This window comes from Haliotis cracherodii, unplaced genomic scaffold (assembly GCF_022045235.1).
Source record: "Haliotis cracherodii isolate W230 unplaced genomic scaffold, xgHalCrac1.p SCAF_10, whole genome shotgun sequence".
Classification (NCBI taxonomy): domain Eukaryota; kingdom Metazoa; phylum Mollusca; class Gastropoda; order Lepetellida; family Haliotidae; genus Haliotis; species Haliotis cracherodii.
Window position 1 is genome coordinate 39,035,475 of NW_027266265.1, and position 24,778 is coordinate 39,060,252.

General features: G+C 41.7%; 1 protein-coding gene across 1 annotated transcript in view; it reads left to right on the forward strand.

Annotated features, from left to right (window-relative positions):
* The window catches only part of LOC139454366 (kinesin-like protein KIFC3), an 80,472-nt gene extending 56,396 nt beyond the window's left edge, over positions 1-24,076 (forward strand). The window contains exons 6-19 of the mRNA XM_071236017.1: positions 198-502; positions 9,408-9,563; positions 10,349-10,552; positions 11,169-11,354; positions 12,972-13,250; positions 13,648-13,759; positions 14,322-14,497; positions 14,971-15,075; positions 15,952-16,082; positions 17,196-17,313; positions 18,747-18,876; positions 19,666-19,863; positions 21,362-21,516; positions 22,712-24,076. Of these exons, the coding sequence (XP_071092118.1) occupies positions 198-502; positions 9,408-9,563; positions 10,349-10,552; positions 11,169-11,354; positions 12,972-13,250; positions 13,648-13,759; positions 14,322-14,497; positions 14,971-15,075; positions 15,952-16,082; positions 17,196-17,313; positions 18,747-18,876; positions 19,666-19,863; positions 21,362-21,516; positions 22,712-22,930 (2,474 nt within the window). The 3' untranslated portion in view covers positions 22,931-24,076. The remainder of the gene's footprint in view (positions 1-197; positions 503-9,407; positions 9,564-10,348; positions 10,553-11,168; positions 11,355-12,971; positions 13,251-13,647; positions 13,760-14,321; positions 14,498-14,970; positions 15,076-15,951; positions 16,083-17,195; positions 17,314-18,746; positions 18,877-19,665; positions 19,864-21,361; positions 21,517-22,711) is intronic.
* Positions 24,077-24,778: the final 702 nt, after the last annotated feature.

The following is a 24,778-nucleotide window of genomic DNA, read 5'->3' on the forward strand; positions in this document are numbered from 1 at the left end:
ACGGACTGACATATTGCTGAGAGTCGCATTAGACAATGCGACTAGTCATCCAAGTTTCATGTTTTTAATCCATGAATCAGTATCTGCTGACTCATCAATTATAATAAGTTTGAATTGGCCGTGAATGGTATCTGTTTAACCCATGCATCACAACTGACATGGCTAGTCCTTCAACACCTGTATTGCCCATCTTACAGGTAACATCACAGCACAGGCGACCTCCACCCGCCTATCCAGCACAGGCACAGACATAGCCTCTACCTCAGCCTCCACATCAGCCACGACCCCAGCTTCCAAGTTGGTGGAGAAGGTGACCCTCCTCCAGGATGACAAGTTGGAGCTGACCAGGGAGCTGGTGACCCTGCGCTCGGAGACGGAGCTGCATGAGCTGCACCAGAATGAAACCATCCAGAACCTTCAGCAACTCAACGCCAAGCTGGAGAAGGAGAACGCCCAGCTGCATGACGAGATCACCAAACATCACTGTGGGAGCGACTTTGATGTAGGTCCATAGTGTACAGCCTCATCCAGGTGTGCCTTGGGGTAGGGGTGAAACGATACAGCAAGGTCGTGATACGATGTGTATCACGATACATGGTTCACGATACGATATTTAACATGGAAACTTCTTGACAATAAATATTTCAGAGCACGTTCAAATGGGAAGGCTAGCTATAGACACATGTTCATAGCAGCTATTTTAGTGAAATTGAAAAGCGAATTACAACACATTTTGCGATATCTGACTAACAAAAACCCCAGGGGTCATTAAACGAATAGTAATTAACTTATTTCAGCAAGTGTATCATCTTGTATCAATACAGACAAAATGTATCGTGTATCGTATCGTCGCATGAAATCTAATGGTGCACCAATATATCGTTTCACCCTTACCTTGTGGGTGGTAATTATACAGAAGGACATTCTCTGTTTCCCCTCAACCACACATGCTCATCTGGTGTGACATAGTTACTATGGTTATATCGGTGAAATAGTTGGAGAATGAGTATATAATACATGTCTGAAATGGATTGTAGATGGGTGGGATTTCATGTTACCTCTTCACTCTTCATCTGGGTGTGTAAGCATCACTTTTAAGTAAGGTGCAGCACAATGATGAATTCAGTTAAATTGATAAAATCATTCATTCCTCATTGTTCAGGTAACCACGGATGACAATTTCATCATAGATTTTTACACTGCCTGGGGCTCAACACAAAAGGGATAATAACACTCCCCACTCACACCCCACCCCACTCACACCCCACCCCATCCCACTCCACCCCACTCACATCCCACCCCACCCCACCCCACCCCACCCCACTCACACCCTACCCCACTCACAACCCACTCCACCCCACTCACATCCCATCCAACCCCACTCACATCCCATCCAACCCCACTCACATCCCATCCAACCCCACTCACATCCCACCCCACCCCACCCAACTCACACCCCTGCCCGACCCACCCCACCCCACCCCACCCCACTCACCCCACCCCAACCCACTCACATCACACCCCACCCCACCCCACTCACATCCCACCCCATCCCACCCAACTCACATCCCACCCCACCCCACTCACCCCACCCCACCACATCCCACTCACATCCAACCCCACCCCACGCACATCCCACCCCACCCAACTCACATCCCACCCCACCCCACTCACATCCCACCCCACCCTACTCACACATCATCCTACTCAACACACTCACACATCACCCCTCACACACACACACACGCACACACGCTTCCACCCACCCACCACCACCACGTCGCTATGTATGTGCAATAACCTTGAATGCGACATTAAACCCTATTTCACCTCACCTCATTATAATTTAATAACAGCCATCAATCTGTAGGTATGTATGTTTGAAATTGTGTAATCCTGAGATGTGTGTACAAATTTCAAAGTAACAAGCATTGCCTAGAAGTGGCCGCAAGTGCCTTAATATTGTTAGTAGTCTAACACAGATTTCCTAACTGTCCACATTAGCAATGGCTGGAACAAAATGAGTGGAACTCAAGCCAGGCCATTAAGTCATGGTAACACTGCCAGGAGAACAAAGCCGAGCTGTGAAGGTACCGCATGCCCCTGCTGAGGTGTCACATCAATCTATACACTGGCACTTTTGCTAAGACTTTATTGATTAAAAGTTCAATATGTGATTTTCATACTCCATACTTCTCTCTTTACCAGGTTTCGTATGCATTCAGGTGAAACACCATAATCAATAAAAACGGTTAACTGAATTTCCACCTACAACCCACAAGGCATTTATAATTCATGGAGTTTATTTTCACATCTTGAAGCCCGTAGGGGATGACAGAATAGACTTGTTGTGTTAGTGCCTGTTACTATCAACATTGAATCATATTTTGACACCTACTCCTACAAGGTTTTGTAAGCAGCGTTTAATACTGAAATGTTCCTAACTATTTGACTAATTAAAGCCATGTTTGTGGTGTTGTTAGCGTGGCAGGTTGCCTTATGGTTAAAGCGTTGTCATGGCGAAGACCAGGGTTTGATTCCCCACATGTGTACAAAATTATTGGTTGTCCATTCTTGGAGTCCCCTGCTGTAATATTAGTTGGGTATTGACCACTCACTCACTCACTCACTCACTCACTCACTCACTCACTCACTGAACTAGTGTTCGAACTTAAGGGGGTCCTTGGGTCCTTTAGATTTTCTCCAATAGTGTTTGATTCCAGGACCCTTAAATTTTAAACTTTTTCCACTGCAGTTACCAAGTGACCCTTTGACTTTTTTAAAAATTTCAAACACTGCTCATGACATACCAGATACGAGTTTAATATCATTTGTTTCATTATAAGTTAGCAACTGACAAAGCGTACTAAGGTCAAAATGATTATTCTTGTTCATCCCCCATGAGTGAGATCTCCTTGTATGACAGGTTTTAGTTTTGCTTTAGGGCAAGAAATAGATGTGCGCATTCTTTCCAACTGCATAAAAAAATAAAGCGGCAAAACCCTTTCCATATCAAATAGAAATCAATGTTTCAAAGTCATTGCCTGTTCACAAATTGACAAATTGTTTTTATATTTTGACCATGTTGACTGAAATATTCATATTTCATTTTATATTTTGCATTTTATGACCACCCAAGATTTCTAATTTTGTGAGTGCTCGTATGTATCATATGTCAGATTCATGATAAATCTTTGAAGATGACAACAATATGTCCACCACGGCATGGACTCAAAACTCCATAGATTATTTATAAACAAAACTTGTATCTTATATCCTATCAGGTCGTCTGTTGATTGGGATATTTATATGAAAAGGAATTTTATTACTTTACCCATGCAGACCCCCATGGTGAGTAAGTGATACGTGCTTGACCTTGGTGGTAGTGCCTTGTGGATAAATCAATAAGTTTCTGATTTCTAATTTTAAGATGTTATTTTGATTAATTGTATTGATATATTAGTCAGATAGTTGTAGGAGAGGAAGGTCAACATTTTATGTGAGCCGCAATTAAATTCTAATAAATATATTATTCGAGTCATTTCTCATTGAGACCCTCTAATCAGGAATGTGAGGATAGACGTTTCTTATCCTTAGCAGTCAAACATTCTTCCCCATTACCACCATGACAAAGTTTATTGTTGAGTAGCTTAGTTAGGTGAAGTTTTCTCGTCCAAGATTATTGCACTCATATAGCGATGAGCATGCACGTGTGTGTGTGTGTGTGTGTGTGTGTGTGTGTGTGTGTGGCTGCTTGTACTTGTCCTGACTGATGCCGATTTATAGTGCTAGCTCACTGAGATACCATCCTGCAGTTTAACATTAATACCCCACTCAGAATATACTGTCTCCAAGCCGACCAGCCACTTATGCCAAGCCCCAGACAGGGTAACAACAAGTACCATCTTTTAATGCCTCTTGGTATGACGCGGCTGGGGATCGAACCCCAGACCTTCTGCTCTCCGGGTGGACGCTCTACCACTAGACCACGGAGGTGGTCATGTAGCTGAGTGGGTAGCTAGAGACTTTGGTTTGATTTAACTCTCAGGTACATTGTGTGAGACCAATTTTCTATTTCATCTTGCTGTTGGATTGACAGAATATTGCCCAAGGAGATGTAAAACCATTCTCACTGATTGAATAACTGTCATTTTATAAGCTGCCATGTGTATGGTAGAGAGTTGAAGGCAGAAAGGTTGGCCTGACCCACACAGCCCTTTGTCTCTGCCTCCACCCCCGCCACTCACTTGGCAGACATTACCCAGATCCGTCTGATCAATACCATGATTCATTACCTGTTGCGGGAAGCAGACAATTAAGACATGTCCACAGCATTGCTTAGGTAGAGCCATGTCGGCATCAATAATTATGGCTAGAACTATGTCGGTATCATTGGTCATAGCTAGAGCCATGTAGGCATCAATACTCACAGCTAGAACTATGTCTGCTGCAATAACCATACCTAGAACCATCTCGGCATCAATGATCATAATTTGAACCATGTTGGCAGCAGTGGTCATAGCTAGAACTATGTCGGCAGCAATAATCACTGCTAGAACTATGTCGGCAGCAATAATCACAGCTAGAACTATGGCGGCATCAATGGTCACAGCTAGAACTATGGCGGCATCAATGGTCACAGCTAGAACTATGTCAGCATCAGTAATCATAGCTAGAACCATGTCGGCATCAATGGTCACAACTAGAACTATGGCGGCATCAATGGTCACAGCTAGAACTATGTCAGCATCAGTAATCATAGCTAGAAACATGTCGGCATCAATGGTCACAGCTAGAACTATATTGGTACCAATGGTCACAGCTAGAACCATGTCAGCATCAGTAATCATAGCTAGAACTATGGCGGCATCAATGGTCTTGGCTAAAACTATATTGGTATCAATGGTCACAGCTAGAACTATGTCAGCATCAGTAATCATAGCTAGAACCATGTCGGCATCAATGGTCACAGCTAGAACTATATTGGTATCAATGGTCACAGCTAGAACCATGTCAGCATCAGTAATCATAGCTAGAACCATGTCGGCATCAATGGTCACAGCTAGAACTATATTGGTATCAATGGTCACAGCTAGAACCATGTCAGCATCAGTAATCATAGCTAGAAACATGTCGGCATCAATGGTCACAGCTAGAACTATATTGGTACCAATGGTCACAGCTAGAACCATGTCAGCATCAGTAATCATAGCTAGAACTATGGCGGCATCAATGGTCTTGGCTAAAACTATATTGGTATCAATGGTCACAGCTAGAACTATGTCAGCATCAGTAATCATAGCTAGAACCATGTCGGCATCAATGGTCACAGCTAGAACTATATTGGTATCAATGGTCACAGCTAGAACCATGTCAGCATCAGTAATCATAGCTAGAAACATGTCGGCATTGATGGTCACAGCTAGAACTATATTGGTATCAATGGTCACAGCTAGAACCATGTCAGCATCAGTAATCATAGCTAGAACTATGGCGGCATCAATGGTCTTGGCTAAAACTATATTGGTATCAATGGTCACAGCTAGAACTATGTCAGCATCAGTAATCATAGCTAGAACCATGTCGGCATCAATGGTCACAGCTAGAACTATATTGGTATCAATGGTCACAGCTAGAACCATGTCAGCATCAGTAATCATAGCTAGAACTATGGCGGCATCAATGGTCTTGGCTAAAACTATATTGGTATCAATGGTCACAGCTAGAACTATGTCAGCATCAGTAATCATAGCTAGAACCATGTTGGCATCAATGGTCACAACTAGAACTATGGCGGCATCAATGGTCACAGCTAGAACTATGTCAGCATCAGTAATCATAGCTAGAACCATGTCGGCATCAATGGTCACAGCTAGAACTATATTGGTATCAATGGTCACAGCTAGAACCATGTCAGCATCAGTAATCATAGCTAGAAACATGTCGGCATCAATGGTCACAGCTAGAACTATATTGGTACCAATGGTCACAGCTAGAACCATGTCAGCATCAGTAATCATAGCTAGAACTATGGCGGCATCAATGGTCACAGCTAGAACTATATTGGTATCAATGGTCACAGCTAGAACCATGTCAGCATCAGTAATCATAGCTAGAACCATGTCGGCATCAATGGTCACAGCTAGAACTATATTGGTATCAATGGTCACAGCTAGAACTATGTCAGCATCAGTAATCATAGCTAGAACCATGTCGGCATCAATGGTCACAGCTAGAACTATATTGGTACCAATGGTCACAGCTAGAACCATGTCAGCATCAGTAATCATAGCTAGAACTATGGCGGCATCAATGGTCTTGGCTAAAACTATATTGGTATCAATGGTCACAGCTAGAACTATGTCAGCATCAGTAATCATAGCTAGAACCATGTCGGCATCAATGGTCACAGCTAGAACTATATTGGTATCAATGGTCACAGCTAGAACCATGTCAGCATCAGTAATCATAGCTAGAACTATGGCGGCATCAATGGTCTTGGCTAAAACTATATTGGTATCAATGGTCACAGCTAGAACTATGTCAGCATCAGTAATCATAGCTAGAACCATGTCGGCATCAATGGTCACAGCTAGAACTATATTGGTATCAATGGTCACAGCTAGAACCATGTTAGCATCAGTAATCATAGCTAGAACCATGTCGGCATCAATGGTCACAGCTAGAACCATGTCAGCATCAGTAATCATAGCTAGAACCATGTCAGCATCAATAATCATAACTGGAACCGAGTCTTTATTAATGGTCACATCTGGAGCCAAGTAATGGGGGTCGTTTGTTTTCCCCTGTCTGCCATGTATGCTAAGCTGTTTTATATTGCAGTGTATTAGATCATGTGTGACAGATGGTCGGTTGTGCAGACAGGCAATCAGACCATCTAGGCAGGGTGGGGTTGATATTTCTCTTTGATGCTGCATTCCATTTGATGATAATTGATTTATTGTGTGTGTCTCACCATCATAGTTATTGCCGCAGGGTTTTACCTTGACCTACAAAACTGGGGGCCTATGGGACTCCTCTTAATTAATTTTGAGTGAGTGAGTATGGTTTAAGCCGCTTTTAGCCATATTCCAGCAATATCATGGCGGGGACACCAGAAATGGGCTTCACACATTGTACCCATGTCGGGAATCAAACCCGGATCGTTACGAGGGAACTCTTTAAGCACCAGGCTACCCGACCGACCGACCCCTAATTTCAAGTGTCCTTACAGGAAGTATGAGGGTCCTGTAAATAATGATATTGTGTAGTGTACTGTAAGATTTCATAATAACTTTAATTACAGGATCTTGTCAATATTTTGGTACAGTGAATATTATTGTGTGGTCTTTCGGGACACAACATATTCTTTTTTCTTTGTCCATTCTGTACATTTGTGGGTACTGGACGTTCATAACTGCGTCACGTAAAACCCTTCTGTTGAAGGGCATTGAGTTATATTTACCCATTCTCTTGACTGAATGATGGGGGATTGCAGTAGCAGGGTGTTAAGGGACATGTTTTAGGGGATTTAGCTTTACACCTTCAGTCTCCCTTTAGCCTCCCTGACTATGTCAGTGACTGGTGGAAAGTTCTGCTTAACATTCATGTTCAGGGCTAGACATTTATTTTGCATGGGTCATATGTAAGAAGAAGTATGAAAGTAAATTACATCAAGTTATTTACTGGTAATAGTTGTTTTGTAGATGCATCAACACATTTTTGAACGTGGACAATCCTCATAAGTTTGACAGTTAGTTACATGCAGCGTTACATGCAAAGCTGGAAGCCTCATATTGTTACAGGAGCGACTCTCAGCCCTGCCAAAATTTGGACCTTGCCACTTATTTATATTCACTTGTGTCAATCCGAAAATGACCTATATTTGGTAGTTTATATGTTTAGTTTATGTCATCAGAATTTAAAGCAGCATGAATTACCTGCACCTTCAACAATCACATTTTTATTAACAATTTTGGCAGATCACACACCTCCGGCAATGCCTAGACATGCCACATTTGTTTTAAGAATGGAAGACCAAGGTATTGTTTAGTATAACGTCTATTGTTAAACCACATGATTGATGCTTAGAATAATACAAATTTACCCAACCATATTCTTAAACGTTTAGTTGGAGGGATGAAATCAAATATAATGAAAGCAGCATGCTGTGTTGCTTGGAGAGTAGCCCTCCTTGTCACCTGACTTTAGGTCTCACTTCTTGCCATGGTGACCACAGGTATTTGGAGTGTTTCTGTAATGGAAGACCAGGTGGCTCGGTCATTTAAGACACTGCAATTCACTGTTCAGAGGGGGGCACGGGTGGCCCAGTCGTCTAAGGCGCCGCGATTCGCTGTGCAGAGTTGCGTCCCTTGGACACGCCAGAAACCTATGATTGTGGGTTCGAATCCCCATTCACCGCAATTATGTTTCTAGGTTTGTCAGCACCATACCCGTGCTCGTGGGTTTCACCGAAGTGGTAAACGTCTGAGACCAGCATCACTCTGGGCTTTCCTCCCACATTAAGCTGACTCGCCGTGATATAACTGGAATAATGTTAAAAGCGGTGTTAAACCCAACTCACTCACTCAGTCACTGTTCCGAGTTGTCTCCCTTAGTCATGCCAGAATCCTATGATCGAGTGTTTTAATAACATACATGCCTTTATAATGTACTATACCTGTGCTTGTTGATTAAAGTTGTAAATGCCTCAGACCCACATCATTGTTACATCAGGGGTAAACCCATTTCACTCACTCACTCAGTGTTTCTTGAAATGGCCAATCAAAGAGATACCGGTACTTTCTTTCAAATGCTGAAAATTTCAATATGGGAAAGGAAGTAACTCTTTGATTTGCCATTTTCAGAAATGACAGTTCCAAATAAAATTTCCAGGGATCAAAGAATCAATAAAACCAGCAAATCTGAAAACACATACTATTTTTACGACCTTGTAAAATACAAAAGTTATCAGTCATTTTCTCAAGCACTGTCGTTCTACGTGAACACTCACAGTTGTGAGACAGCCATGACGTGACTCTCGAATGCTATGACATCATCATACAATGAATGGTGTTGCATGCATCCATGAAAACTAAACTTGCCAGTCAGCAGAATGTGAAAAAAACCAACTAAACCGAAATTGTTCTGATAAATATTAATCAAGCTCAATACTTAATTAGCATGGTATCCATTTCACCAAGCCGTATGACACACTTATTAAATTTAGGTTTGAGAAAAACAAGGAACTTATTCATGTGAATTCCATTCAAATTTATTCATGCGCAGTGAATAGTCCAAGAGATTTGTAGGCTCTTAATTCCATTTAATCACCTTTTTCAACCATTCCGATTGCAACACTCATTCCCAATCATTTTACAATAACTGCTTCCTTGTACCCCCTGCAGTCATCCATCACGGGGCTGTGCACGACAGACACCGAGAAGCAGCTGGAGAAGGTGCAGGCGGAGAACAACCAACTCGCCAAGCAGATCAGCGGACTCCGCAAACTCTCCGCCCGACCCTCGTCCATCGCTTTCAACTCCGACAACACACAGATTCAAGTAAGTGGAGACTTCGTACAAGAGCTGTCACTATGGTCACGGAACATTTACAGTGGTGTGGATACTATTCACCACTTATGCCCTTAGTTCAAATATCCCCTGGTGGCACGGGTGGCCCAGTCGTCTAAGGCACCATGATATTCCCAATATTCCCCATGACATGGGCAATATTCCCCACTCATTACCAGCATCCTAATAATTTTGAGTGAAATTGTTGGTTTATGAGACTGGCTTGACTCTAAGTACAATTTCCTCATATCCCCAGACGTTTAAAATAAAATATCAGTGATGTTGTTTGATGCTTATTTTAGAATGCTTTTTGACTTATGTTATCTAATTTACGTTGCATGCAAATCTAAAGAAAGTATCTACCAACCACTTAAGATGTGTAAGTGCAAGGTGTAGTCCAAGGGAGATAACTTTACTAAATTATTCAAGTCAAGTTAATGGATGAACTTAGATCTGGTTCAGTTTATTAATAATCGTTGTTCTTTTTAAAATTCATTGATATTAAACATGTTAAAGAAAGTGTAGAAGATGAATGTATTTGTTTTAAAACTGTTATTATTTGTAGTTTGGCTGATATTCTGAAAACAGTTCCTGCATTACGTGTAGTTTCTTATACGAGTACAGCTGGGATGGATGGTAGGTGCAGCTGTTTAAGATCCCACAATTTGATTAACAGAGTTACTTCCCTTTGTCATTCCAGGATTCACTTGTCCAATTTTCAAACCATTGTGGTCCTTGTGGTATTCAGCCATATACATATGATCTCTGTTTTGAAGTTGCTGCAGGAAGAAAATGAAACACTCCGAAATGAAGTGTCACTGCTGCAAGAGACTCTGGACCAGAAAGAGGCTCAACAACGGGATGCAGAAATCAAGCATCGGTCGTCAGTCATGAAACTGTCAACAGATAGCCAGGCGTTGTCACGGCAACTGAGAGAAATGAAGGCGGAGATGGTGGCGCTTCAAGCCCGGGAACCAGAGGTGGGTGAAGCACCGAAGTTGGCAGAATAGGTCCTAAATACTATATGCTTGTAGTAAGAACTGACTGAAATGGGGGATCAGGTGATCATAATGTATTGCTCCCCTCAGAACAGTTGCTCATACCATCAACCACTGGTTTGAATGGGCCGGAAGTGAACATCCTCCCACATTAAGCTGACACGCCACGATATAACTGGAATACTGTTAAAAGCGGCGTTAAACCCAACTCACTCACTAGTAGAGGGTGCATAAAAAGATTACCTAAAAGTAAACGACAAACTGTAGTGAACCTCTACTATAGTTTATCTAAGAATGTATGTGGTTGTAACTTTATTAAGTGTCCACCTGCTTGCTTTACTGGAAAAAGCATCTGCCCGGAGAGCAGAAGGTCGGTAGTTTGATCCACTGGTCATTGGTACCAAAAGACATAAAAGAATGGTCCTTGTTGGTTCTTACCTAGTGCTCGGTCGGCTTCGTCGGTATTGTGTCTGTGTGGGGTATCCATGTTAAGCTGTGGCATATCTCCATGGACTAGCACTATAAGATCAACAGTCTTAAACATGATGCTGAACCCTATGTCATCTGACCTTCCTGCTGTTCCTGACTGCCCCTGCAGGTGATGCATCAGATAGAGCGTGTGCAGGTGGAGGTGGAGTCAGACACCTTAAAGCAGACGCTGCGAGATGCCGAGGACCGCAACTCCCAGCTGCAGAATGAAGTGCAACTACTGGAACAGCAGACAGCGCAGCGAGGACAGGCAGCGGCGGAACTACAGCAGGAGAAGGAACAACTGCTACATGAGGTAGGTGTCTATTGTTGGTTATGGAATGTTCCACAGACACCTGGTGTCGTCACTGATTTCCAGTGATCCATGCATATAATTTTCACCTTTTTTTCGCCTTTTTAGCCCAATAAAATCTATGTAGATAGAGACTTAATATTTCCTGACGTTGATGGGTTATATCATATATGCTATCTCTCTGAGGATGACCAAAGGAAGATTCAGGTTAGAATTGGTCTTAAGCAACCCATGTTTGTCGTAAAAGGCAACTTACGGAATTTTTTCAGACTCTGTTGATTCATGTCATCATATCCCGATGGTGTTGATCAATGCTCATGATGTCATTCACTGGACTGCCTGGTATGACTGCTGTCATATAGCTGGAATATTGCTGAGTGCAGCATTAAACAACATACAAATAAATCTTTAACAGAGGATGAGGTTTTAACATGTTGAATTGTTGAACCATATGGGAACTGAGGCACCATTTCCAGATAAATAACCAGACATTAACCAGTTTACAAACATCCTGAATATGGGAAGATTTGAAAAATATTTTGCGAATCATGACAAGCTCAAAATGGTTACAGCTCGTGATCCTGTACATGCCAGTGATGTGTTTAAGCAGTATGAAACTTTCGATGCTCCCTAACTGATCCATTTTGCAAGAGTGGGTGGGTCCAATTTACTATCTAGAATTCCCCAGAGTTAAAACTGGTCTTGGCAGAATATCATTTAAAAATCATAGTTTCTGGTTCCTGTTTTCTCAATAGCAATGGATTAAACTTCATATGATGAACTGCAAATCCTCCTGCAACAATCAGGGGTGGTTGGGTAGCCTAGTGGTTAAAGCATTCACTTGTCATGCTGAAGGCCCGGGTTCGATTCCCTATATGGTGTCCCCTGCCATGATAATGCTAGAATATTGCTAAAAGAGGCATAAAACCATACTCACAATCAGGGCAGTCATTGTTTAAAACTTGTCACACAGAAGACCTAGGTTCAATTCCCCACATGGATGCAATGTTTGAAAGCAGTTAATCTCATTAAAATCAGACCTTAGTTTTCGCCACCGCTAAACAAAGATCTGAAGACATCCCGTTAGGGGTCACGTCAGAACGACCTTTCATCCGACCAATGAGACCGTCGCTTATCAGATCATGAAAGTGACAGTCGGAATGTGATTTCTTATCATACAACCCCGAAAAATTTAAAACGGGGTATTCCGAACGATAGTTACAGGTTTAACAACTGAATCCATACAATCTAGACCATCTATTAGCCATTCCAGAATGTTCTTTTGTTTAGGTTTCAAGTTTGTAATCAGGAATTTGTCAAAATATGTTTCGAAGCGTTGTCGGCAATTTGAAATTAGTGCCGTAGAGCACGAGAATGCTGCCTTCTGATAGGTCATTCTGATTGGTCGGTCAAAGTTTGCGCAAGGTCGGTCTGACGTGACCCGTAATGGGATGTCCTCAGATCTTTGTTTAGCGGTAGCGAAAACTAAGGTCTGATTTTAATGAGATTGGAAAGCAGTGTAACTCACTCCTGACACAAGCATCGAGTGAAATGAATCTTAAAGCATTATCTATAATATGCACATGTACGTTATGTTGTCATACCATTGGACACTTCCAGCTTGCAAGTCACCAAAGTAAACACCAGGAGCTGCAGGTGTGTATGGAAGAGAGGCTGGGTGAGATGGAGGCGGAGAAGCAGCGGGCTGTCCAGACGGTCAGACGAGAGACGGAGGCAGAGATGGCTGGTCTGCGTGCCAAGTGTCGCGGAATGTGTGAGAAGCTGGTGTCCGTGCAGTCTTCCTTTGATGAGGTGATGGTTGGGTACATCCAGCTTCAGAAGTTGACCAAACAGTTCCCGACAATGCTGGCGAAGACAGTCGCCCTGCTGAAGGCGGAGGTGAGAGATGGGATCATTTCTACGATGGGCAGACTTTTGAGGCAGAAATTGTACTTGGATTAGAATAGCTTCTGTGTATGAAAATTCAACTGATTGTTGCTGTGGGTGGACCATATGGTTGTTGGTATATCTCAGATGTTGAAGTCTATCTTTGTTTCCACATCAATATTGATATATCTCACATGGTGAAGTAAACCCTGGTTTCCACATTGTTGGTATATTGCAGATGGTGAAGTGAACCCTTGTTGCCACATTGTTGGTATGTTGCTTATGGTGAAGTCTATCTTTGTTGATATAACTCAGATGGTAAAGACAACCCTTGTTTCCACATTGTTGTTGGTGTATTGCAGATGGTGAAGTCTATCTTTGTTTCCACATCAGTGTTGGTATGTTGCAGATGGTGAAGGCGATCGAGGCAGTGAGTGAACATAACAAGGAGCTGGTCAAGAAGTACCACCGCGAGATGTCGCTGCGTAAGAAATACCACAATGAGCTGGTAGAGCTCAAAGGTAGGCCCAGTATTGCAGCTCGTGTAAATCGAGACGAACTTGAACTAAAACAAGTGTTTTCATTTCCAAAATAGGTGAGGTCAGGTGAAATGGAGGTTAACCTTGCGTCAAAGATTATTGCACTTATATAACGACGGGCATTCACATGTGTGTATTTGTGTGGCTGCATGTACTAGTCCAGACAGATGCTGATTTTATAGTGCTAGCCCACTGAAAAACCCACCCAGACACAGTATACTTAGTCCGAGCCAACTTTTCCGATTTTAGCCATTAATGCCAAACGCTAGGCAGGGTAAAAACAATCTTTTGACGTCTTTTGGAATGACACGTCCAGAGATCGAACACCTGACCTCTCCGGGGCAGACGCTCTACTATTAGAGTGAGTGAGTGAATTTGGCTGAACCATTAGATGACGGAGGCGGTCCCTGAATAAGTAACCAGACGATATTTATTTTTATTAGGGTGGTGGACATAAACACCAAGTATTAACAGAAACTACAAAACTGCGACAGATGTATTTTTTTACCACTTCATGACAATGTCAACTTCACACTCACCATAGGCAACATACGGGTGTTCTGCCGAGTTCGACCCTGCATCAAGGAGGATGGACAGCAGAGAGACGTGGTTGTTACATACGACCGTGATGATGATGGCCTCGTCTACGTCGACAACAAGGGGAGGTGTCAGACATTTGAGATGGATCGAGTGTTCACCGACACCAGCACACAGATAGAGGTGAGAAGTAGTACCCTTTAGGTGTTAGACCAATATCCAACTTACATTACTTGACATTAGCCAATCAGAAGGCAGCTTTCTCATGCTTTATGGCACTAGTTTCAAACTCATGACTACGCTTCAAAACATATGTTGACAAATTCTCGATTAAAATTTCGAAAACTGAACAAAAGAACATTCTGGAATTGCTAATAGATGGCCTAGATTGTATGGATTCAGTGATAAAGTCTGTATCTGTCATTCAGACTACCCTCTGTTAACTTTTTCCAGGTTGCATGATTAGAAAACACTTTCTGAATGTCACTTTTCTGATCTCGTTAGCTACGCTGTGATTGGTCCGATGAAAGGTCGGTCTGATGTGACCCGTAACAGGATGTCCAAGTGAAATGTTGAAGCAGTTCTCTGCTGTGTTTCTGTGAGACATGATAAGGGTGTAATGTGGGATGCCATGAAGTGTCATGTTGATGTTGCAGGTGTTTGAGGAGGTCAAGGCTCTTGTCACCAGCTGTATCGACGGCTTCAACGTCTGCATCTTCGCCTACGGTCAAACAGGTTCTGGCAAGACATACACCATGGAGGTACAACCATTAATCCTACTATTCACATAACTGCAACATGTACATCTACCAAGATTGATGTTGGGGTACTTTACTGAACTTAAAACAGTTACAGAGAAACAGAGTTTTGCAAATACTGGTATCATATACCGTATACTCCGTAATAAGTGCCCGGGTCACTTAAATGAACAAAGGGTAGCTCTTATTAAGACCATACACAACAAGCTAAATTAATTTGGCGTTTGAGAACGCATTTAGTTCTAAATGTCAATGTAACATTTCTGATAAGTTACTAGGTAATTATATGTCCTTTTTACACAACTGTGTTTTCTGTAATAAATTGTAATAGACACAAGAACATACTGACTCCTGTAAATTAATATGGCAAATACAGTATGGTGAAACCTACTGGCAGCATAAAAATATTATCACTATATATATGTACGTCATGGCAGTTCTGCATTAGACTCGGTCCCCAGCAACCTATCCTGGTGGTGAGAGGGCCTTAATGGATTGAAGGGTCAGACTCAGTGACTTGGATGAATGCATGTCTTTTTGCCCTACCATGGTGGCATGGATTGTTGCTCATGATATCAATCACTGGATCGTCTGGTCCAGACTCACTTATTTTCAGTCCATTTTCATAAATATGGAGTGATAAATACATATAGCTGAGTGTGGTTTTTCGAGTTTCCTATAATAAATAATAAAAATCTTAGTTCTTCCCTTATTTCAATTCCTGGTACTAACTCAAGCAACAGGTATTTTCAATGTTTTAAGTATTCAGCACAACCAACCCTAGGATTCAGAAAGATGTGCCTGTACTGTCTGTTGACTCGATGTCCATGAACATGTGATGAAAGATTTGTTTCAATGCAATTACTGATCCATGTTCAGGGCCCCTCGTCAGATCCGGGCATCAACCAGAGGGCGCTGCAGGAGCTGTTCCGGGAGACCAGTGAGAAGGGGCGAGACTGGCAGTTTACCATCACCGTCAGTGTGGTAGAGATCTACAATGAAAACCTCAGGTAGGCCACGAATACTCCAGCTTCAAGGGGGAACGGGTGGCCACATTGTCTGAGATGTCACAATTCATTCTTCAGAGTTGAGTCCCTAAGGCGAGCCAGAATCAGATGATAGTGGTTTTGAATCCCAGATTTGCCCTGATTATGTTTCTAGGTTTGTCAGCACCATACCCTTCTCGTGGGTTTCAACAAACTGGTAAACGTCTAAGACCTCCATCACGTTGGCTTTCCCCCCACATTAACCGGACTATTACTGAAATACCGTTCAAAGTGTCGTTAAAAACTCACTCAAGCTTTGGAAAATGTGACAGTTGGTGTCCATCAGGTGTCTTTTTCTTGACAAACATGTGTGCTTTCTGATCTGAATAGATCCCCAGTGCTTTCTGCTTGCCTTACAAGTCAACTCAAATGACAATCTGGTGGTCACAATGTGTTACCTTGACGACTGTACGAACTGAAATACTGTTCAAAGCCCCATAAAACACTCACACACTATGAATGTCATTGACTAGTTATTGAGTCAAACTATTACCCACACTGGCTGGCCTATGGATGGAAGGGTTTCCACAGGGAGCTGGGTGGTCGGGTAGCCTAGTGGTAAAGCGTTCGCTCGTCACGCTGAAGACCCGGGTTTGATTCCCAACATCGGTACAATGTGTGAAGCCCATTTGCTTGGCGCTCAGCATTAAGGGGATGAGACAAAAATTGGTCGGCTTGGAGTTCAGTCCCAATTCATCACACCACCGGGGGCACGGGTGGCCCAGTCATCTAAGGCGCCGCGATTCGCTGTGCAGAGTTGCGTTCCTTGGGCACGCCAGAAACCTATGATTGTGGGTTCGAATCCCGGTTCGCCCCGATTATGTTTCTAGGTTTTTAGCACCATACCCGTGCTCGTGGGTTTCGCCGAAGTGGTAAATGTCTGAGACCTGTATCACTTTGGGCTTTCCTCCCCCATTAAGCTGACACGCCACGATATAACTGGAATACTGTTAAAAGCGGCGTTAAACCCAACTCACTTACTCACTCACTCACTCATAACACCGCCTCATGGAGTATTAATTGAGTCTAACCGTCCCCACACTGCCCAGCCTACAGATGATGGATGTGTTTCCACAGGGATCTGCTGAACAATGACAACGGCACCAAGCTGGAGGTGAAGATGAACCCAGACGGAGGTTTCCACGTTCCTGGTCTCACACACTACCAGGTGGCCACTGTCCAGGATGTCAACAAGGTGAGTCGGTAAAGGGAGACAACTATCGTCCAGGATTTCAGCTATAACTATAGACTACTTTCACTACTACTGTAGCAGAAGGTCCGGGGTTCAATCACCAGCTGCGTCATACCAAAAGACGTCAAAATATGGTACTTGTTGTTACACTGTCTGGTGTTCTGCATTAAGGGGTTCGGCTCGGGGTCAGTATACTGTGTCTGAATGGGGTATTCAAGTTAAACTGTGGCATGGTATCTCAGTGGGCTAGCACTGTAAATTGGCATCAGTCCGGACTAGTACAAGCAGCCACACAGACACACCAATATGTGAATTTTCTGTTCTGATTTATGTACCTTAGCTACCAGTATCTGCAAGCTCCTTCCCAGTGCGTGACACCTTCAGTACCCTCTCAGTAACATGGCTGCCATCAGTATGGGAACGCCATTACAATAATCTTGTTATTTGCCATCTCACCCCAAATGTAGTAACATTTATACTTTTGTTTATGGCTTTGGGAAGGCCATCATAGTTAACGACCGACCATATTCCCCAGATGAATTTAACGTTTGTTTGATCAGATTGGTTATGAATGGAAATCACCCAACTTCCCCCTTACATTCTTACTATTCTACTTACATGATAGTTGAAATGAAATAGAAATTCAAATTGACAAACAAAGAAAATAATTTAGCTGGGGTAAGAGTATTCAGCATCACGACAGTCATCACAAATTGTTTGTCAACATAACAGTCAGACAGTAGCAAGTTCAACTCCAAGCATGGTTGTAGCCACCTATCACAGTGGGAAGCTTTGACTGTTGGCAGCGATAGTATAGAGAGCTCCGCAAATGGGCTATCACTGTGAGGAGTTTGCCAGGATCCACTTGTCATTGGTTTTAATCCCAGAATTCCTCTGATAATGATCCTTGGTCTCTCAGCACCCTACCTGTGCTTGATGGTTCACTGAAGGGGTCAGTAACTGCAAGCTGTATCAACTTGGTCTTCCTCTCACATTCAACTGACATACGCAATGACGGAAATACTCTTTTGAATAGCTTGGAACTCACCTGACATGGTTCAAAAGTTCTTGTATTTGTATTTCCGTATATCGTAAATATTCAACCAAATCAATTGAAATTAGAATTGGTAAATATTTATAAGCCATTAAGTGTTTCCTGCAAAAATTATAACAAGACACATTAGATTAACCCGAATAATCATATTTCTGAACCTGACATGATGACCTCGAAAATTAAGGGGTTTTTTGTTTAACGTTTAGGTAATAAATTTACTGAAATGGATCATAATTTACCATCATGCTGTTATTTGCCAATGAAAAAAAATCAAATTTATACTCCGTTATAATTAAGATATTGGAGATTGTCCACCTTCTTTACAGAGCCTTGTGCTAAAACAATTCAGGCTAATGTTTAAACTAACTTTGTTCTCATGCAGGTGTTTGCCATGGGCCAGAGGAACCGCGCTACAGCAACAACCAACATGAATGAACATTCCTCACGATCTCACGCACTGCTGTGTGTCACCATCACTGGTGTCAACAAGACAACCAACACTAAAACTGTCGGTACGTAGACCATCATCAACAACTGACCAGGATTGTAGGCGAAAGAGGGTAAACTCAGTTACCTCCCCTAGTCTCTAGTGCAGTCATGAATGTTACGGACAGCCAAATGTTTTCAAATAAACTTTTATTCTAATTTTATATTATTACTGCATAACTAGGCTTTCTACAACCATTACATTACAAATGTATGCACAATCTGGCCTTAAAGCTACAATAAAATCACAAGTGTTTCAAGTTTAGGCATAAAAACATAAAAGAATTGGTTCTCAGTCAATGACTTTTGAAAATATACTGCGGGCGGGTGTTTTTTTTTGTTGCTTATTTAAACTAGTATGTAACCAAATAAACAGTTCTGTACCATCAGCATGGGAAAGGTCCTTCCTACATAAACAAGCATACAAACTACTATTGCCGTCATGACCATAACACGAGATGCGCAGTAAAGCAGTGCTCATGTAAAGGGAAGTAACTCCGTGCTGTATTGGATTGCATTTTTTTTAAGTATTCAGGTTTTTTGTTTTTGTTTGAAAATGGAAATAATAACATTGCGTGCGGAGGACTTTATGATGATGTGGGCGGTACCTGAGAACCAAGACTTTTTTTTTATCCTAAGCCAGCTCCATTTCTGAGTAGAGGAATTAAAGCTAAACACACCAATCCAAGTTCTGTACCAAATCTAACCTGCTTGAAAATATCTGTGATCCCATTCTGTGTGTTCATCGATATGTAAGTGCAATAATCTTGATGACAATGTTGGACCCCATTCCACTTTACCTGACTGTCCTCCAGGCAAGCTGAACCTGGTTGACCTGGCCGGGTCTGAGCGGGTCAGCAAATCAGGAGCAGACGGAGCACGTCTCAAGGAGGCCCAGAACATCAACAAGTCTCTCTCCTGTCTGGGAGATGTCATCCATGCTCTGCGCAGCAAGCAGAACCATGTTCCGTATCGCAACTCGCGGCTGACGTACCTCCTCCAGGACTCACTGGGTAAGATTGGGGGCTGCCTGCTAGGTAAGACATGCATGTTCACTGAGACCACCAGAGACTAACTGATGCTTTTGTTCATTGTTCATTTCAAATTCAAAATACTGCGTCAAGACTGGCCAAAACTTGATTTTCAGTTTTTCCTTTCATTTGTTTGTTTGTTTGGGTTATCGGCTTTACAAAACGTTAATGAGCTCAAAAAGGACTGACTGTTTAATCTTGGGGGTGAAGCAGGGACAATTTTAACAAAATGAAATTTTTCAAAAAGTACCAGGAAAAAATAATTTTGCTTCAGGTTTACGCACAAAAATAACCTTGTTTGCAGTATATTTTGGATGTTCAAAATAAAAATGTTTCCTTAAACACAATTGTTTGCCCTTCCTGAACAACAATATTTTATCTAAACATATTACTCTCAGCCAAATATTAACTGGTCGGTTCTTTAGCTGTAAATGGTAATGAACTCTGCAGATAAATCATGAACAAAACAATGTAGACCAACATTAGAAAGTGAGCATGCATGTCCTAACATTTTGCATGAGATGCCATAAAGAGGTACTTCACTCCACCGTCAAGTGAATATTGCCACTCTGCCATCACACCTGTAATATGTGCCTTTGTAAAAATGCAGTGTGGTCTCTTTGTAAGCATCAGGTTTTTTTAACATGTAGCTAATTCCTAAATTCATTATCAGCCTCTTAGAAAGGGCGACCCGACTTGCATGTTTGTTCCTGTAATTTCCTTCTTTTGTTCCCATATGAAAGACCTATAATTTCTTTCATCATCTTGTCTTGCGTAAAGCCCATATTTGTGGTGCTTAGGACTATGGTGTCTCTCCAAAGCATTCAGAAAATCTTGTATTATTATTTTTTTAAATGATATCACTTTTGTATTCCATGGCTTACCAGATTTAATGTCCGCTTATGGAGTTTTAAGCAACTAAGCATCCCCTTTAGCCCATACTGGACTAACAGCCAACAATATTGTCTATAAGATGTCACAATAGCTGCTGTGATGAAATATTTCTTAGATATTTACCTGCTGTCCTCGTTCCTGGGTAGTAGTGCTCACAGCTCTCTTATCACACTTATATTTTTACAAATTGTGGGGTGGGATTTAAATTGTGAGATGACCATATTAACTCAACCAGCCAAAATAGGTGGTGGGCTAGTCCTTCAAGATGGGCCGATACCCATGACATGACAATAATCTAGTCGCTTGATCAAGAATACATTTTCTCATCTATTTTGAACTTGTGGACCGCTCCCTTTGTGTCTGAGTTCCTCCTCATTCAGGGGGCGGTCGGGTGGCCTAGTGGTTAAAGCGTTCGCTCGTCACGCCGAAGACCCGGGTCCGATTCCCGACATGGGTACAATGTGTGAGGCCCATTTCTGGTGTCCCCCGCCATGATATTGCTGGAATATTGCTGAAAGCGGCGTAAAACCATACTCACTCACTCACTCACTCACTCCTCCTCATTCGGAGCACATGTTGGTTGCAGGGGGTGACAGCAAGACACTGATGATCGTCCAGGTGGCACCAGTGGAACGCAACGTCAGCGAGACCACATGCAGTCTGAACTTCGCTCAGCGTGTGCGGTCTGTGGAGCTTGGTGCTGCCTCCAAGAGGATTGAGTCAAACACAGACCATAATGAGGTGAAGAGACCGCGCTTCGCGCTGTAGTACGTGGTATGAACAATGACAGGAACTTCTACACTTGTTCCTTATTTTCACACATTTGTTGAACTTCTTTGAAATTTCTTATATGAATAGTCTTTTCAGCATGAGTAGTTAAATTATATGAGGAAGGAATGTGTTCTTTCTTCCCTTGTGTTATGTCGCAGTACAGATTGTTGTAAGTTCATTTGTAGCGATTGTCAGTGGTCACAAATGATTGAAGTACCAGTAAAATGTTGAGTGCAGTGAGTGAGTGGAATTTCAAGTTACTGCCGCTGGTGGATTACGAACAGATACCTTTCTGTTCGATTCCAAAACTTCTCACATGATGAAGTGTGTCTTGTTTGTAAACAACCAGGGGCAGTAACTATAAATTCCACGCACTCACTGTCAACAACCGAACTCTGCATTTTACCAGTGCTTCAATCATTTGCTGACACTGACTAATCACTTCAAATAACAATCTCTACTGTCACATAACTGATGCTTGTCAACAAGTTAAATGGTAGAGACCGATAGTGAAAAGGAAGGATTACTTGTGTCATCCCAAACTTTATTTAACATTCTGACAGGTTAAGAAAATATCTTCTTGATACAGCTGATGGGTTGGCTGGCAGTCATTAACATGTGCTATAGACCCGTGAAGATTCTGGGGTAGCATAGGTCTTCAGCAACCCATGCTTGCCGTAAAAGGTGACTATGCTTGTCGTAAAAGGCGACTAACAGGATCGGGTGGTCAGACTCGAGACTTGGTTGATACATGTCATCGATCCCAATTGCGTGGATCGATGCTCATGATATCAATCACTGGATTGTCTGGTCCAGACTCGATTATTTACAGACCGCCGTCATATAGCTGGAATATTGCTGAGTGCGGCGTTTAACAACCAACCAACCAACCAACCAACCAACCAACCAACCAACAAACCAACCAACATATCATCCCGTTAGTTTAAACTGGGGTGAATGGCTGCATGATTATGGAGCCTTATTTATCATTCACTTCAGTTGAAAAGTAATCTATATCTTATTGCAGAAGCGAAGACGAATGCATCAAAGATTCAAATAAGTAAGAATGTTCTCATTAACCCCACATTTGTTGTTTTGTTATGTCACTTGTTCAAACAAATCTAACTGTTGGTGATTTGACCACGACCTGTCCTCCCCATTACAGAATGGACTTTCCTCACCTCTGCCCAGTCCACGGAGCAGTCCATCTTCCCCTCGCACTCACACACCAGGGAAATCCACCCCTGGGAAACTCACGTCTACCTTCGGCAAGATCAACACTCCAGTAGCCAATGGCAAGCCAGGAACGCCTACATCATCACGAACTCCAGGACAAATGTCAAGGACGCCGTTGTCACGACAACTTAGCAAAAAAGCAAAATAATTGACAAATTCCAAACTTTTGGAATTCTTTAGCATCATAGTTATATAAAATATCAGGTTTTAGGTCTGTGGTCTACAGACCGGCTCTGCTTTGTTCACCTGTTTCTAACACTTCAAGTTCATTTTGCAAACTGTATATTTGTCCAGTTTAGCATAGTTACGAGGAAACAGAAAAGCCAAACACAATGAGAGATGTATATTTTGTTAATATGTGTATATATTTAGTCATACTGGAGTTTTAGTTGTTTAGTTCACTTCATTATAGTTAACATATCATGTAAATTCTATATCATTGACTTCCTCAATCACACTTGTTGTTAATTCTGTTTTCTTTTTCATTTCATTTGATTCATGTTGTTTGTTTTTATTCCTATGTTACAAACTAATCATAACATCAAGGTGCTTTCTCACGTACAGAAATCAACTTTAGCATAACAAACAACAACTGTCTCTTGTAGTCAGAAATTGTAGTTAGAGTTATCTCCCTTGTACTGAGTATACAAGCAGTCCTGTGTGTTACTTGTGTTGTCAAAAGTTAGCCTGATACTATTCTCCTTTCAGGTATTTAAAAGACAAAGAAGAATTATAAATAGATTTGATAATTTCTTCTCATAACCTTTGAAATGGAATTACGACAGTTTGTAACATATTTTGAGTTCTTTGTTTGTTTAAACAACTCGGGTACTGAACTTTGAAGTGAAGCATTTGTTATGTTTTGAATTAAGTTGAAAAAATGATACACAACTTGTCATATGAATTGTCAACAATATGTAAGGCTTAAAAAAATACAAGAATTGGTTCTCAGGCAATGACTTTTGAAAGTAGTGGGGCAGGCAGTGTTTTTTTTGTTTTTTTCCTTTTTGCTTGCTGAAATTAGTAAGTACCCAAATAAACAGTTGTGTACCAACAACCTGGGAAAGGGCCTCCCTACATAAACAAGCATACAAACTCCTTTTGCTGCAATGACCAAAACACGTGATGCACAATAAAGCAGTATGCATGTAAAGGGAAGTAACTGCATTCTATATTGGATCGCATTGTTTTCAAGTATTAGGATTTATTTTTATTTTATTTTTAAATGGAAATAAAAACGAAACGTGCAGCAGACTTTATTATGATTTGGTGGTGCCTGAGAACTAAGACTCTCTTTTTTGCATAAGAAGGTATGAACATTGGTTGTAATATGTAAATCTTAAACAGTGTGTAAAATATAGTGAAAATACTGCAGTGTACATAAGTTGTGGCCAGTGGACTACAGACTGGGTCAGATTGTACTGAACTGAGCTATATATGTTGATATTGCACACAACTATAAAAGGAGGAGAAACCAGGTGAGTCGGCGTCAATATGGCGGCTGGCATGGCTTCTCATACTTCTCCCAAACCCGGTCCTGCTTCGCGAGACCACACCCCTTCACGATGTCTTGAATTCTCAAGTCATCACAGGTTCAGTTATTTTTGACTCAGACTGTAGTTAAACAATTCAGTACAGTTATTTTCAGTAATATCATACTGTAACTACTAATAGTCCTTATGTAAATTTGCGAATTTGTGACACTATTAATTTTATCAGACAGTTTCACATGTTTATCCACAAAGAAGTATTTCAACATTCAATTTTCGTCTCATAAGGGTTTGTTCATTATTTAGATTTGTCCAAGTTTCAATATCATAAATTCAGCTTTAACAGTACAGCTGTAAGAACACAAAAGACTGTGCAGTGTTTTCAAGTGTGACTGTAGTGTTATTGTATTGATTAAAGTGTATGATGGTTGTTTTATGTCATTGGTTCAGTTTCATTAACATCCAAGGGAAGGTGCCCCATTACGCCACTGTCAGTTAGAACTTTA